The sequence below is a fragment of the Argopecten irradians genome, chromosome 1, assembly GCF_041381155.1.
Source record: "Argopecten irradians isolate NY chromosome 1, Ai_NY, whole genome shotgun sequence".
In the NCBI taxonomy this organism is placed as follows: domain Eukaryota; kingdom Metazoa; phylum Mollusca; class Bivalvia; order Pectinida; family Pectinidae; genus Argopecten; species Argopecten irradians.
In genome coordinates, this window is record NC_091134.1 from 2,119,516 (window position 1) to 2,135,431 (window position 15,916).

The window sequence follows — 15,916 nt, forward strand, 5'->3', positions numbered from 1 at the left end:
ATGTGAAAAGTCAGAATTTTTCTACTTCTTAAATGTGTTTGTCCAACCGTCTTCAGATGATCGGTGTTGAACTACCGTATATTTCATATTTTTCAAAGTATTGCCATTTTTCAAATATCCAGGTTGGCTGCGTATGTTTGGAATTGTAATTCAACACCTTTGCAGATTAAAATTACTGACTGATAATAGGGCCTAAAAAAACCAAATAAAGAAATATATGATACTTCATGCATATTAAAACTAGTCATTGATATGAGGTCACTTTACACTTACTTGTACCAACATAAAATATGAAACGAAGTTGTTGACAACTGCCTGGCTTCATCGTGTGCATTTATTATTTAGGTCTCTTATTTGGTTTTGTAAAAATAAAACCTATACATCATAAAAAAACTAAATGTTGATATTTATGATTTTGAATAACACATGAAATTTTGTCAGTGTGAATCTTATGGCAAATATATTCTTTATTTTCCATTTAGAGGAAGGAGAAAAACATAAATGCTCGGTTTTTCAGGGAAACATTCGTACAAAACTGTACAAAAGTGATCCCCATAATTATATCATTTGTCAAGATCTGGCCTGAAATGTCATTCAAGTAGTGAGTGTGGCATATGTTGATGTCATTTCATTTTTCCTGTATATGAAAATGTGTAAATGCGAATGCGCTAAGAGAGGAAGGTGGACAACGTAAATGTTAGAGGGAACGAAATAATTTTGAAGCTAAATATCTAATATGTATTATATGGCAGATAGTTTCCAATTCTCTTCTACCCGTCGAAAACTTCACAAGTTCTAAAAGATCTGACACAAAACGGGTCATCTTGATTGTATTATTCATAACAAGTGCAAAAACAAAACAAACAAAAACCCAGAGGGTCTCTATAGGTCATCTGGCTTGTAATGCAAAGTAAGTTTCTGAATACAGGTCCATTATTTCTTTTCTCGAGGGTTTTTAAGATTTGCCTCTAATTTCCCTACTGAGCGCCAACTCGAGGTCAGATCCAAAATTTATACAATCTCTGTTCTCTTTCCCCAAGGATGTTTCTGGTGAATTGTGGTTACAATCCATGTAGAACACAATGATTATTTAAAAGTAAATATTGACGGACGGACGGACGGACGGACAGACAACGGACGCCGCATACATTCACCGGCTCTTTGGCCCAGGTGAGCTAAATGCTGCATTGAATGGATTAAATCTCATGGGACTGTAAATAATAACCATGCATAACTTGCCATTAGTTTGTTCTTTTATTAAAAACATTACTACAACATTTGTATTTAAGATATTTATTATATACAAAACATCACAGACGCCATCATTCTTCCCATCATAACGCATTAGTGCAGGGTACAATGAACACTACGCGCAGTTTCTTCCACTCGCCAATGCATTAATCCTCTTCTACAACACACATCCATCACGGTCATGTCCTTGTCAGACTAACTTTCGACCACTACACTTCTACTTTGATACATTTGTATTTCTTTTATCCTACACACTAAATCCTCACTTCAACACAACATTCATTTTCTTTATCTCTCGTCTTCTTTTACGTTTGCTCATTCTAGACCTGTTCTTTACTTTGTTTAAATTTTTCACAGTCTGTCACATCTCTCGTAAATTAAAAAATACTGTTTATGAGTTGACATGATATGAGTATTTGCTTGTTCTCTGTCTGATGTTTACGATATCAATATGATATAGTTAGTGTTATCCAAACGACCTGGTACTGTAGATTGTAGAACCCTGATAACCTAAATAGCGAAATAATGTATGATTAAATTGATATCCTTGCCATATCATTACTATTCAGATCAGAGGTTTTAAGGTCTGAACAACAAGCTTTATTGCACAGCACACCCAAACACTAGCTTCAGCCTCAAACGATCAGACGTAAACCCAGATTTACTCAAGCGAAGCTATTTCCTGGCATTGGTCCATCTCGATGCATTATATCGTATATATTTCCGTATTTGACTGGCGTTTTCGTCTTCTAGAATTGACAAAAGAAATTAAAAAAAAAATTCAAATGAATAAAGAAAAATAACATGTGAAAAGTGAAATATATCAAATATGATCGAAGCATTTGAAACGAAACAAAACTAATATGAAAATGATAATTTTTTTATGGAAACGTATCAGGGGATTTATTTTTTCACGGTCTAAAATTCCCAAAATATTGATTATATTCTTGTCCACGAGGATTGTACATACACACCAATATATACCATTTGTGTTTAGATGTTTTTGTATGAGGAAGTAATACCTATGTACGCTACAATATTATTTATATTTTGATGAATGAAACCATACCTTAGTATTATTGCTACAATAGCGACCACCAGTACCACCAATCCAACACTACTGGCTCCAATGGCAATGTAGGTTTCTACAGCAAATACAAATGATGTTAGCTGATAAACAGGAATTTTATGACAAAATATTTTCAACAAAGCGGGAATTTCCTCAGCAATGAAAACAAACAAAAAAGCAAAACTGGATCCTATTACCTCAGACCGTAACACGTTAACTACTAATTTATATGTACATTACAAATCGCAGGAAAAAAAATTGAAATAGAGTTTTTATTACTTTTATGTGATGCCATTTTCACATATATATATAACTCATTTATATATTTTGCATTAAAACAACATTATATCATACCATATTTCATTTTTACGGTAAAACTTGGTTTTACCAGTATTGGGATCGCAATTCCAGACCTAGCTTTTTACCCCCCCGGCTGGTGTCGTGAAGAATAAACTGAATAACCACACATTTGTGGTATATGTAGTTGTAATTTGCACCCAGATACAATATAAACTAGTTTAGAATCATTCTGTAAACTTATTCAGCAGCATCAATATCAATTTAAGTGGATTGCGAAGAAAATAAGAAAATTTAGTGAACTGCATTTCATCATGAAGTTAATAATATTCATTAGGCATTCAACATACACAAGTGGTGTCGTGGTAAGTCCTGAGCTTTCTTTGCTGACGTTCGGGGTTCAACCCTTGTCGTCGGCAGCTTACTTTTATTTTTTTTTATTTCATATTTTTATTTGTTGTTAATTCACCATGCTTGAAAATATTCTTTTATTTTGTCTTTATATTTATTTTTGTTTTATTTTATTTTTGTTTTCCAAAAGTTTATTCCAAACATAGACATGTACTGTATAGCATATACACTAAATTACGAACATCCCACTATTACGGCCACTTATTTTCAGTTCCGATTTTTTTTCTCTTCAGAAATACAATCACACCGCTATTCCGTTTTACGACCAATTTTCATAGTCCCAACGACCACTAAATTAACACTAATTGACCCTTTGATTATGACCACAGGCACATGTGACTTCACACCTCGCTGTGCCTCACCTTCCCGCACGCAGCAACCCGTGACCAACTACCCGCAGGTACATCAGTCAGTCTTTTGTTTCCGTCGACCTAATTATCAGATTATCTACCTGTACTAGGAGAGTGTTAATCGCCATCATTTGCATACTTGTGACGCTGGAGGCTGGCAGTTGACGTGATCGAAACCACAAGTAATGCAACGTTCTTTCGATAGCCCTGGTGGCGAGATCGAACGATTTAGGCAGTTCTTTCTCATACGTGTAACGCCAATGGAATTAAAATTCTTTAATGTATGAGATATATTGATCTTATTTCAGATATTTATGAAGTACCGTACGTCAATCATCTTATTTCAATAGATGTGTCATCTATTTTGTTGCGGTAAACAATCGGTGTTTTGCATTAGTTAAAAGTACGCTTGACTATTGCACAGTAGTCTTTCAAACACTTTACCGATTGTGATCGTAAGTTATTATTTGACCAATCATTGCACATGGCGGGATAATTAAAATCGATTTCCGTAAATATTAATAATAATTTACACAGATCAATACCAATTTTAAAACACATAGATTCTCATTTACCTCAGGTGATACTATGTGATAATTAAACCAGAGACATAGATAATTTAATTACTATCTAAATCTCTGATTAAACTAACGATATGTATTTGAATTATAATTAAAACATAATAGAAAGTAATGTCTAGAAAAAGTATTTTCATTTAGATTGTCAACAATTACTTCAGTGAAATTCAGTTTAAGATTTAAATAAGCACACACCATTAACTTTATTTAATGAAAAAAATATGTCTATGCTCTAGAAATAAATGGTAGTCATTATATGTCCATAATTCATCAAACTTTAAAAAATATTTGTAAATTATTGGTTTTGATTAGATACGCATGCATTAAAATATGATATGATTAAGATTCTAATGGCCGACAAAACTAATTGATCAAATATAGTAATTTGCAAATTTATCTTAACCAAAATATATCAAATTGTTTTTCCCCCACACGTACATGTACATACTCAGCATGCTATGTTATGTTTCTTATGGTTTTTTTTATATAAATGTAATGTATATGTCATGTCAAGTTTATGTTGATGTCCCATGTATTTGTAAATGTGTTAAATGCAAAAAAATTGAAACAAAAGAAAAATAAAAATATATATATATATATATAATATACATTTATATATACATGTATATTGCATTTTTCATAAAATTTCAATTTTGAAACAAAAATACAGTACATATATTATGTACCGGTCAGCTAGGATACAGAGTTTCTGTTCTTGATCGTCATGATCATAGAAGAAACCTGGTCCACCTCAGAATTAAGACCACCTCGCTATTAAGACCACTTTTACTCAGACCACTGGGTGGTTTTAAAAGATAGGTTTTAATGTAAATACTGTTATACATATTCTCAACACATGTTATATAATGTTTCTGACGTCCCTTGCTCATACACATTAATTTTCATTTACAGCGGTTCGGAGCGGTAGGGAGCTGGGTTTTCGAGAAAATATTTCAAAGATTAAAGGATAGATAACCACCCCATATATACATCTCTTCGTATCTGTAGCAGTGCGCAGCCAAGCGTGAAGGTGTGATACATTGATCATGACCACATCAAAACAATAAGCAGTGATCTAGAGATGGCTGTTCTATTGTTTAGAGGATTCAAGTGTTTCAAGTTTTTATTTCATCCAAATGCATAACAAGCATATAGGGAACAGTACAATTATTATCATTATAATATGACATACAATGTATACAAGTATAAGATGGCGGAGGACAATATTTCAGTATTTCAATATACTAATAAGCTACATATGTATAAAAGACGTGATCACAACAGAACCTACGTTGATGCTGACGGCAAATACAAAGCAATTTTATCATTTAATTAATTGTGAGCAGAGTTTTTCTTTTCTCTGTTGCACGAAACAAAAAGTTACCCAACATATTCAAAATTTTAACATCTTTACTAGAGAATAATTCTATAAACTTATGCACGCTTGGTCTATGATAAAAATATCTGTTAATGTATTTTTCTCTTAATTCAGAATATGCCGGACAGAGAAGAACAAAATGTACTTCATCTTCGACGTCATTTTTTATCACATAATGAACAAGTCCTTTGATTTCAAGGAATATTATTATAACGTCCGGATTCGATATTAAGACTATGACATTGCATACGGAATTGGCTTAAAAACTTCTTGAATTTATGATTTACAGGCTTAATTAAATAGAACTGTGTACAAAAATTATGAACAATATGTTTATACAAATAACATTTAGGAGATACATCAAACGCACTATATAATTCTTGAACAAGAACATCATTAATACGTTGGTGGTATATTTGCAAAAAATGATTTTCATTTAAAACACATTGATTTTTCCAAACATATCCAAATCCCAAACTACAAAGTTCGTGCTTAATATGATAGACCCAATTCGTTTTACAATTAGGTTTTCTGCTATTCAATTCGACTAGTGCATCATAACAAGATTTCAGAATGCAATTGTTTGTTTTCAATAGTTTTAACCAATATTTCATAACAGCTGTCTTACGTTGAACATACAATGAATATCTACCCGTTTCGAAAAACACCATAGATGTATTGACTGTTTTTCTAACATTAAGTATGTCTTTAAGGAAAAGGAGGTGAATTTTTTCAACTTGGGGCGAAACATCTAGCCCCCACACTTCACAACCATAATTTAATATGCATGTAACATATGTAACAAATAAGGATAATTTTGTTTCTGTGTTAAGGCTAAAGTTTTTCATTTTTCTTTTTAATTGAAAGTATGCTTTCCTGCCTTGAGACGCTAATGTATCTTGTGCTACAGCAAATCTTCCATTAAAATTAAAAACCAAACCCAGGTAACAAAACTTATCAACAATTTCTATAGATTTATCATTGAAAGTCCATTTTTCACCAGGTAATATTCTTCTCCTTTTCCTAAATATAACAATTTTTGTTTTATCTGTGTTTACTTTTAAATTCTATTTAACCGTATAAGTCTGTAGACAGTTGAGCATATGCTAGAGGTCAGTAGCGTCTTCGGAAAATAAGACTGTATCATCTGCATACATTAGCATAAAAAGGTTAAGTAACTGTAAGGGTAACTTTGACAATCCGAGTTTATAAATTCACTTTCCATATCATTTACAAATAAAGAATATAGCATGGGAGACAAAGATTCCCCTTGTAATAAACCGACATGCAAATCGAACATGGCGGATAGTTTACCATTTAGTTTCACGCATTAACGTACATTATCATAAATTGATGAAATTACATTAAGTAATCGCCCTCTACTACCACTTTTCCAAAGTTTATGCCATAAATATCGATGATTAATACTATCAAAAGCCTTACTGTAATCAATAAAAGCACAATATAGTCGTTTGTTTTGCTCTATAGAATTAATAATTAAACTTTGCAACGCAAAGATAGCATCACTAGTACCAAACCCAGGCTTAAAACCAAATTGTGCATCGGTGACAATATCTTCACGAGCACTCCACTTTAACAAGCGCTTATTTAACAAGGACGTAAATAATTTAGCTAAATGACTAATTAACGTTATACCTCTATAATTGTTAACATTATTAATATCCCCCTTTTTATGCAGAGGAATTATGACACATTGGGCCCATGACTCTGGAAAATAACCAATTTGTAACATGGTATTAAATAATTTTAACAAAACTGGTAAAAACATATTTTTATATTCAATGAAGTATTCGTTAAGAACCATATCGATGCCAGCAGCTTTGCCCTTAGGCAGAGCCTTAATTACTTCAGCTATTTCCTCAATACTAAAATCTACATCTAACTCTGGATATACACACTCACAAGGTTAAGTGTCATTTTATAACGAAATCTTATCGTTTGGTTGTTTATGCAAATTAAATGAAAAAATTCGGAGGTGTTTAAAATATAAATGAAATTGTAATACATGTACGTACTATTCTGTACTAGGCAAATGTACTAATATAATTTGTAACACAATGGGTTTTTTTCAGAGTAGATTATCATGTCAAAGTAAAATTGCTGAGTGAATCTGCTATAATATATATTGAAACCACTGAAGCTTATAATTTTCGTTACTGTAAAGGAAATTTTAGAAATATCAACCCATTTCAAATGATTCGACTGAACTAATTAAGTCTCCCCATCTTCTCCTCCCGGTAGGAGTATGTTATTTTTTCATTACATTGTACAGATCAATATGAAATATTTATTGTAAGTAGGAAACAAATTTGACATATTTCAGAGTCAGTCGAATTCAGGTATTCTCTGATAGCAGATAATAAAACCGTGATATTCCACAAAATTAGTACTAATCTGATAGATTTGTATCAATTCATCAAAACAGTAAAAAGTAAGCGTGTCACTATACTTCATTAAATCATATACTACAATTATGTTTTTCTTGAACCAAGCCTTATAAGAACTGTTTTTCTACCAATATTCATATTTCAAAGTAAATTATCATGTTCAAGCCTTATGAAAACAGTTTTGGAACCAATAGTCAAATTTCAAAGTAAATTATCATGTCAAAGTAAAATTTCTGAGTGAATTTGCGATCCGAATGTTGGACCTATCCTTGCTCCAAATTTTGCTGAACAACTTTCCATAATGTTTAATAAGAAGATATTTACAAATTGTAGTTAGAAAAGGACACTGATGACAATATCTGTCATTTAGGTAACTCGTGCCGTTACCGTTTGTTAGAATATATGTTGTAATGTACTACAAACTTGATAGACATAGAGAAAAATATTAACATGTTTTGACAAAAAACATCCTTCCTGCCATTTACATGTCGTTTAGTTAACTCAGGTTATTTAGTTTTATAGTTAATATATATACATTGATGTACTTGAAACTTGATAAAGCATATACCGGTAAACAGCTGATAGCTGACAGAGATTTTTTTTCTCTCTTTCCCTCTCTTTCCCCTCTTTCTCCCTGATATGTTGCCAAAGTAGTATTAGTGAAGTTATGAAGCACGAAAGTCATCCTTTATGACAATATACGTTAGTTATATATGTTACACGGTCTGACAACCATTAATTTTTGTAGTTATAGATAGTATGGTGTTCTTAAACTTGCTAGATACATTTTTGTTAAACAGGAAATCCTTGATGTCATTCATATTAGTCATTAAAGGTCAAATACGTGTATGGTATTGCTTAAACATTATATGAGATTTTTATATAATATAACCAGTAAGTTTTTTCTTGATATCTGAAGAATGCCTGTTTAGTTTTTAACAAAAAAAATCAATTTAATTTGACATTACAAGTCACCATAATGCTGAAACTTTTCTTTATATAAACTCAACAACATAAATACTTCCTCTTTGATTGAAGGTTCTGCACTGAAATGCATTATGTGTATTTAGAATAACTTGACCTGTGCAAAATGTGAGAAAATAAATCAATGTGATAAATTATTACGACCAAATAAAAAAAACAATTATTTGTATTAGTTTTTCAGCCTTAGTTTGAGTCCTGTTTCCTTTGGATCGTTTTCCAATTTGCAGTTATACTGATAATATAACCATTGACTTATCAATCTTTAACACTCGAATCAACTCCTATCATCCAGAAGTTTTACCGCAGCAGTACTTTCAGTACTTTGATTCTTTACTTACCAGAACCACTTTTGTTTGTATTGTCGTGTTTCCCAAGCACGGCAGTGTCAATATTGTCTATTTCTGCTACTCTTCTCTTGGCTGTGAAGGAAAGAAATAGTAATACATATCTGTTGTTGGCTAAAAAAATTATATATAAAAGTGAACAAAATCGGAAACTAAGTCCTTCCACTGTTTCAGTATATATATATATATATATTTATATTATTTTGATCATTTTGTTACTTACCACGGATTTTTTTTTTGGGGGGGTTGGGGGGGGGGGGGTTCTGTACTTTTCTGTACAGTGTATACTTGTTGATCTATAATAATACACAATACAGTGCATGTGCTATAGAATGCACAAGTAAAGAAAATTTACTTTCATGAAAGATAAATCTGTCAATAAACATTGGTGGCGAAGGAAGACAAATTAATAATTTGAATTTTCAATGGTTGGTAAGGTTTAACTTTCTAACCAAAGTTGAGATCATATAGGCATGAGCGAATGGATAACGCAAAAAGAAAATGGGAAAAGAATGGATACTTAGGTTAAAATTCACATCATAATTGTGTATTGCTATACTAACCTTGAGGTGTTGTGCCAAATTCTATTTTGATACCACCGAACGTTGTTGTAACAATAGGTTTTGCTGTAGTTGGCAAAGTTGTTGTAGTTGTGGTTGGCATAGTTGTTGTAGTTGTGGTTGGCATAGTTGTTGTAGTTGTGGTTGGCATAGTTGTTGTAGTTGTGGTTGGCAAAGTTGTTGTAGTTGTAGTTGGCAAAGTTGTTGTAGTTGTGGTTGGCATAGTTGTTGTAGTTGTAGTTGGCAAAGTTGTTGTAGTTGTGGTTGGCATAGTTGTTGTAGTTGTTGTTGGCAAAGTTGTTGTAGTTGTTGTTGGCAAAGTTGTTGTAGTTGTGGTTGGCATAGTTGTTGTAGTTGGCATAGTAGTGGTCGTTGTAGTTGGCATAAATGTTGTAGTTGGTATAGTTGTCGGTAAAACCGTCGTTTTCGGCATTGTTGTAGGCATTGGCGTAACCGGAGGGATGAGTTTGGTTGTCGCTGATGTTGTGGATCTAGTTGTTGTTTTGGTTGTCGGTAACGGTGTTGTTGGACGAACAAGTTTTTCTGTAACAGACGTTTTTTTTTAAAATCCAATAAGAGCAAGAAATCGAATATTTCGTTATCATTGTTGCTAAAGACAAATGGCAAACAAGACTTGTGATTATCTTAAGCGTGTTGGTATAACCTTTCCATAATATATACAAATGTATATATATACTGTCGTAATCATTGTTCCGTTTAAATACTGCAGGTTAAAGCAAGATACATGTCCATTACCATACTTATATGGTAAGTTCATATTATTTCAAAACAAGAATTTCACTAAATTATTTATGTCAACCTTTACCGCTTTACACAAAGTCCATATGAAGAAAAACTTATAGAATATATTTCTCCGCAGGATTGACCGTCGTAAGTTATGACAGTCATAAGAACTCATTAAGATCTGATTTAGATAATTTGATTAGTTGTTGTTGGCAAAGTTGTTGTAGTTGTGGTTGGCATAGTTGTTGTAGTTGGCATAGTAGTGGTCGTTGTAGTTGGCATAAATGTTGTAGCTGGTATAGTTGTCGGTAAAACCGTCGTTTTCGGCATTGTTGTAGGCATTGGCGTAACGGGAGGGATGAGTTCGGTTGTCGCTGATGTTGTTGATCTAGTTGTTGTTTTGGTTGTCGGTAACGGTGTTGTTGGACGAACAAGTTTTTCTGTAACAAACGTTTTCCTTTTAAATCCAATAAGAGCAAGAAATCGAATATTTCGATATCATTGTTGTTAAAGACAAATGGTCAAACAAGACTTGTGATTATCTTTAGCGTGTTGGTATAACCTGTCCATAATATATACAAATGTATATATACTGTCGTAATCATTGTTCCGTTTAAATACTGCAGGTTAAAGCAAGATACATGTCCATTACCATACCTATATGGTAAGTTCATATTATTTTCAAAACAAGAATTTCACAAAATTATTTATGTCGCCTTTACCGCTTTACACAAAGTCCATATGAAGAAAAACTTAAAGAAAATTTTTGTCCGCAGGATTGACCGTCGTAAGTTATGACAGTCATAAGAACTCATTAAGATCTGATTTAGATAATTTTGCTGAGAATTTCTGGGTTCTTAAACAAAAAATACTAGAATTGTTTAGATATTTTTCTCAGCTTTTGCCCATGTGTTCTGACCTGACCAACTTTCAGTTCAATCGGATATGATCTATTATTGTGTTTCTTATATCTATTATGCAAATATTTGCTACTTCCTTAAGTCTCTAATAGCAAGCATGTGACTCATTTCTTAAGGTTAATACATGTACAGTACTTAACGTGTGAACCAAACATATTTAGTCTTTTAGGTCTACTTACAAAACAAAGTACAATATACTTACGATATTCACATATAGATGTATGATGATACAGAATAGTGCCACAGTCGTAGTCGTGCCATCTCCCTCCATCATTAAGTCGCATCAGAGCACAGTCCTCGTAGCCAGCCTTCGAAAAGAGGAATCCGTGAGTGGGACCCTCACCGGGGTGCCAATAGCCATAGGACAATTTTGTTCCTGAAATATAAAGCAGATATAGTTAAAATTACGGTGAGCATTTTACAAAACAACAATTTTATATATTCAAGCACACAAGACATGAAATGCTTAGGTCAAGAAATCTGAGTATGTTCGGGGCTACATTTCTGACTAAAAGCATTCGATTTTCAAACCAAAGGCAAGCAAAATATTTAATATAAACCTATAAATATATTTTTAAATCAAAATTCACAATAAATAAAAAAAATCCATAACACTTAAGTTGCATGGAATGGCGCTCCGTAGCTTCACAGGTTTTAATAAGTTTCAAATTGAAATAAGTTTTTTATACCGTCCGTCCATTTCCATGTTCCCTCACTGTGGTGATCCGTAGCTCCTATCCATACACCCCAGTCTCCCCAGTGCATGGCCTTCAGTGTGTGGTAGATAAAGTCCTGTTTGTCTTGGTCCTGGATCTGGACTAGACGACCTCCGTGTTGGTGACAATTCGAATTGGCACCGTTCCACGACATTTTCCCCGTGATGAGGTAGAGACAAACATCATTATAGGACTTCACATTCTGATTCCGTGGAAGTGATGGTGGACAGTCTCCAAGCTCGTCGGCTAGATTGGCATTGGAGCGACCTAAAATATTGTATAACAAATTAACATATCTTTGTAATAGATTAATTGATAATAGGATGTCTCGACCTATGACCACAGACACTCCACCTCTGGGTCGTAAATTCGAATTCCAAGTGGGGCTGACCGCTGATGGGTGGTTTTTCTCCGGGTAATCCGGCTTTCCTCCACCAACAAACCTTGAAATATTGTTATCTTTTCAAATTTTTGTAGGGACTATTTTTTATCAAATTGCATTTATATCTCCAATTAATGCAATCTAACATCCTTTAATTGTTAAAAAAATCATTTTTGTACAAAAATGATATACGAAATTTTGAATACTGATCATTGTTAATAAAATTACTTTCAATGAGATATTACGATTCTCGCGCCTATGACATTCAGAAGAAAAAGAAGACGTTTACGGTAAGATATGTTGGGTTAGATGTTTTCGCCATGGTATCAATAACTTAAATTAAATTTATGTAAATAACAATTGATAAGTGTATATATAGATTGACTTATAACCCTTACCTGCTAGGGTCACTAAGACCACTATAGTCACTAGTAAGACCTTTACGGCTGTATTTTTCACCATTTTTTCTTCTCTCCTAAACTTCGATAGTAAATGAGGATACGATTTATATACTCACCTACCCATAAGTGGTGTGATAATATCAGCCAATGGCCATCGACCTATACCCGATCACCTCTTCTGATATGACTTATACAACGCATGTACATGTATTGTAGAGATAACAATTGTTTACGTTGTATCATTCACAAGTGTATATCACAATAAAAGTACACACATCATCAATAGGAACGTCTAGATGTGATAGCAAATGTTATGAACTCAGATTAAAAAAAGTGTTAATGGCATAACTATAATATAAAAAAAACAACATTAGTATATATACTGATGTAAGATGAAACACAATGATTACATAATGCTATTTAAGTAATGCCAATACCAAAACGGTTGTGCGAGAAAAAACTTATTTCAGTGCATATTTTGACACCATTAACCCAATCTAAACGGCATCCTTCATAGAATATTTAATGCTCATAACATTTATGAACAATTTATTTGCTGTCGATATTTTAAATAAACAAATACTTTCATGATTTTTTCACACTTCATATGAGGTGAAGAGGTGCAAGAAAACTTTCTGGTACCTGATTGAACGATAATACAGATTTAGAAAGATTAAAGATGTTCCACCGCTGACAAATGGCATTTTTTTCAAAAACCAGAGCAGACGATTTAGTATTTTTCTTTAGTTACAAAAGTTACTGTCTTTCCACCATTACCACCATTGTAAAGTTTGAGCCTCTAATTTTATTTCAAGACAAAAATATTGAAAATAATTAACTGCATCCCGAAAAAAATCCATGGCACTATGTCCTATATGGAACGAAGTGTTGATTGCGCATGCACTAAAAGCAAAATAAATGAGTTCACATTATTTTTTTGTGTGTTTATACATGATTAAACACCAATTATTATTAAATTGATGAATATCATTTATGCTCTGTCGCCCGTGGAGCATCTTTAAAATGTTTACCATGAAGTAAATGAAATTTTGAGATAGAATGTAAATGATACTTTTACTCAATACTATAGTTAAGTGTTGTAGTGTATTGTACTATCCAGTCTTAGCTACACCAATACAAGCCGTTGACCCTTAACAATCATTTGATCCCTGGTACGATGTCATGACAGGTACACGTGTTATAGATGTCAGAGATGGTCATTGATGTCGAAAGTTACACAATGCCTAGAACATTAACCTTTCTAAAACATCATGTATACTGATTTTGTGTTTTCTGTATAATTCCTAATATGGTTATTGTTATTCCAAAATTTACATATGGTGAGTATGAGAGTAACAATCCTATATCACCTTCCTTTTAAAGATGCTCCACCGCCGACAGAGCATAAATGACATTCATCATTTGAACAATAATTGGTGTTTAATCGTGTATATATATATGTCTAATTAACACAAAAACTACAATAAAATAATTTATTTTGCCTTTGGTGCATGCGCAATCAGTATTTCATTCCATATAGGGTATAGTGACACGGAATTTTTTCGGGACGCAATTAATTATTTCTTTACATTTTTAACTTAAAGTAAAATTAGAAGCTCAAAATTTTCAATGGTGGTAATGGTGTAAAGTAAGTAACTTTTGTAACTGAAGAAAAATACTAAATCGTTTGCTCATATTTTTGATAGTGAAAAAATACCATTTGTCAGCGGTGGAGCATTTTTAAATGATCTCCCCTAGGTCAACTACTACTTGAGATTGATAACACTTCAAGCTGAAAACTATTTATTTTCAAATTGGAGTACGATCATAGTTCTTAGGGGTGCAATTAATTATCAAATCAATATATGTTTTAGACACAACGTCCAAACTTTTTGAGTAATCAAAATATTAACTTCCCAATAAAATACAATAACCTCTCTAAACTTTCTTTCGATCATAGCTTTCGGTTGTTAAGGTATATTTAAAGATGCTCCATCGCCGACAGAGCAAAAATGGCATTCATCATTAGAAGAATAATTGGCGTTTAATCTTGTATATATATGTCTTTTGCCTTTGGTGCATTAATCTTGTATATATATGTCTTTTGCCTTTGGTGCATGAGCAATCAGTACTTCATTTCATATAGGATATAGTGCCACGGATTTTTTTCGGGATGCAATTTATTATTTTTTTACATTTTCAACTTGAAGTAAAATTAGAAGCTCAAACTTTTCAATGGTGGTAATGGTGTAAAGTAAGTAACTTTTGTCACTAAGAAAAATATGAAATCGTCTGCTCCTGTTTTTGATAGTGAAAAAATACCAATTGTCAGCGGTGGAGCATCTTTAAGGTTTCGTTTCCATTTACGTATAAGCAGATAACTAGACTCAGCTAAGACTTTATCAGGAAACCAATAAGTTCTCTTCGGTGAATAACTTTGGTAATAATTCTTGGGGAAAATTGTAATTCAATCAAGACATTTAATACAGCCTCAGCATATTTTTATTGACATAAATAAATCAATCTTTCTTCAATGATTTCTTTCAACGAAGCATCAGATGTTTCTTAACGCTTTGTTTTATTTGGACCCTTTATTAAATTGTGTGGGCTTAATTAATACATAAGTTAATATGTGAACCTCTCTTTATTTTATATTTGACTTTTAATTTGAGTTTACAAAAAAAGTACATATGTTATTTTTTTCTATTTGATATCTGCAGTGTATTTATGCTGAGATTGATTGCTGATGCATATTAAAAAAAACCTCGATGGTATAAAGACGGTGAAAAGCAAAAAGTTGGACTTCACGAAAATACACAAGGTAATTAAAACGTTAATAAGATCAAATCAATACTGACCTATAACTCATTAGGGTTATTAAAGGTCAATATTATATGGAAATGTTTACTAATAAGATGTATCCAAATTTGTATTAAATATTTAACGTTCTTACTAATGTGCAGGCGTAGAAAACGTTCAAGTTTTATAATTCAAACAAACTCAAGATACATACTGGTGTCAAAAACAATTTATTCTTAAACTTTTGATAAACAAACAGCTGTTAACATAGAAGAACAATTATAAATACAAACAAGTTTCTCATTATATTCTAAAATATCAATT

The 15,916-nt window shown here is 32.4% G+C and overlaps 1 protein-coding gene across 1 annotated transcript; it reads right to left on the reverse strand.

Annotated features, from left to right (window-relative positions):
- Positions 1-1,957: 1,957 nt before the first annotated feature.
- LOC138308701 (location of vulva defective 1-like) lies at positions 1,958-12,925 on the reverse strand. The gene is made up of 7 exons (XM_069249734.1): positions 12,791-12,925; positions 11,984-12,277; positions 11,497-11,670; positions 9,634-10,173; positions 9,065-9,145; positions 2,321-2,396; positions 1,958-2,000 (listed from the first exon to the last, which is right to left on the reverse strand). The coding sequence occupies exons 1-7, from the start codon at positions 12,852-12,854 to the stop codon at positions 1,958-1,960; spliced, it is 1,272 nt and encodes a 423-aa protein (XP_069105835.1). The 5' UTR covers positions 12,855-12,925.
- Positions 12,926-15,916: the final 2,991 nt, after the last annotated feature.

What these genes read in the sequence shown, in the direction of transcription:
- LOC138308701 (XM_069249734.1), bottom strand. Translation starts at nt 12,854, where the DNA reads ATGGTGAAAAATACAGCCGTAAAGGTCTTACTAGTGACTATAGTGGTC. An exon ending in AACATGGAAATGGACGGACG is followed by an intron (nt 11,671 to 11,983) that starts GTATAAAAAACT and finishes TTTATATTTCAG; the next exon opens with GAACAAAATTGTCCTATGGC. An exon ending in TACATCTATATGTGAATATC is followed by an intron (nt 10,174 to 11,496) that starts GTAAGTATATTG and finishes CGTCTGTTACAG; the next exon opens with AAAAACTTGTTCGTCCAACA.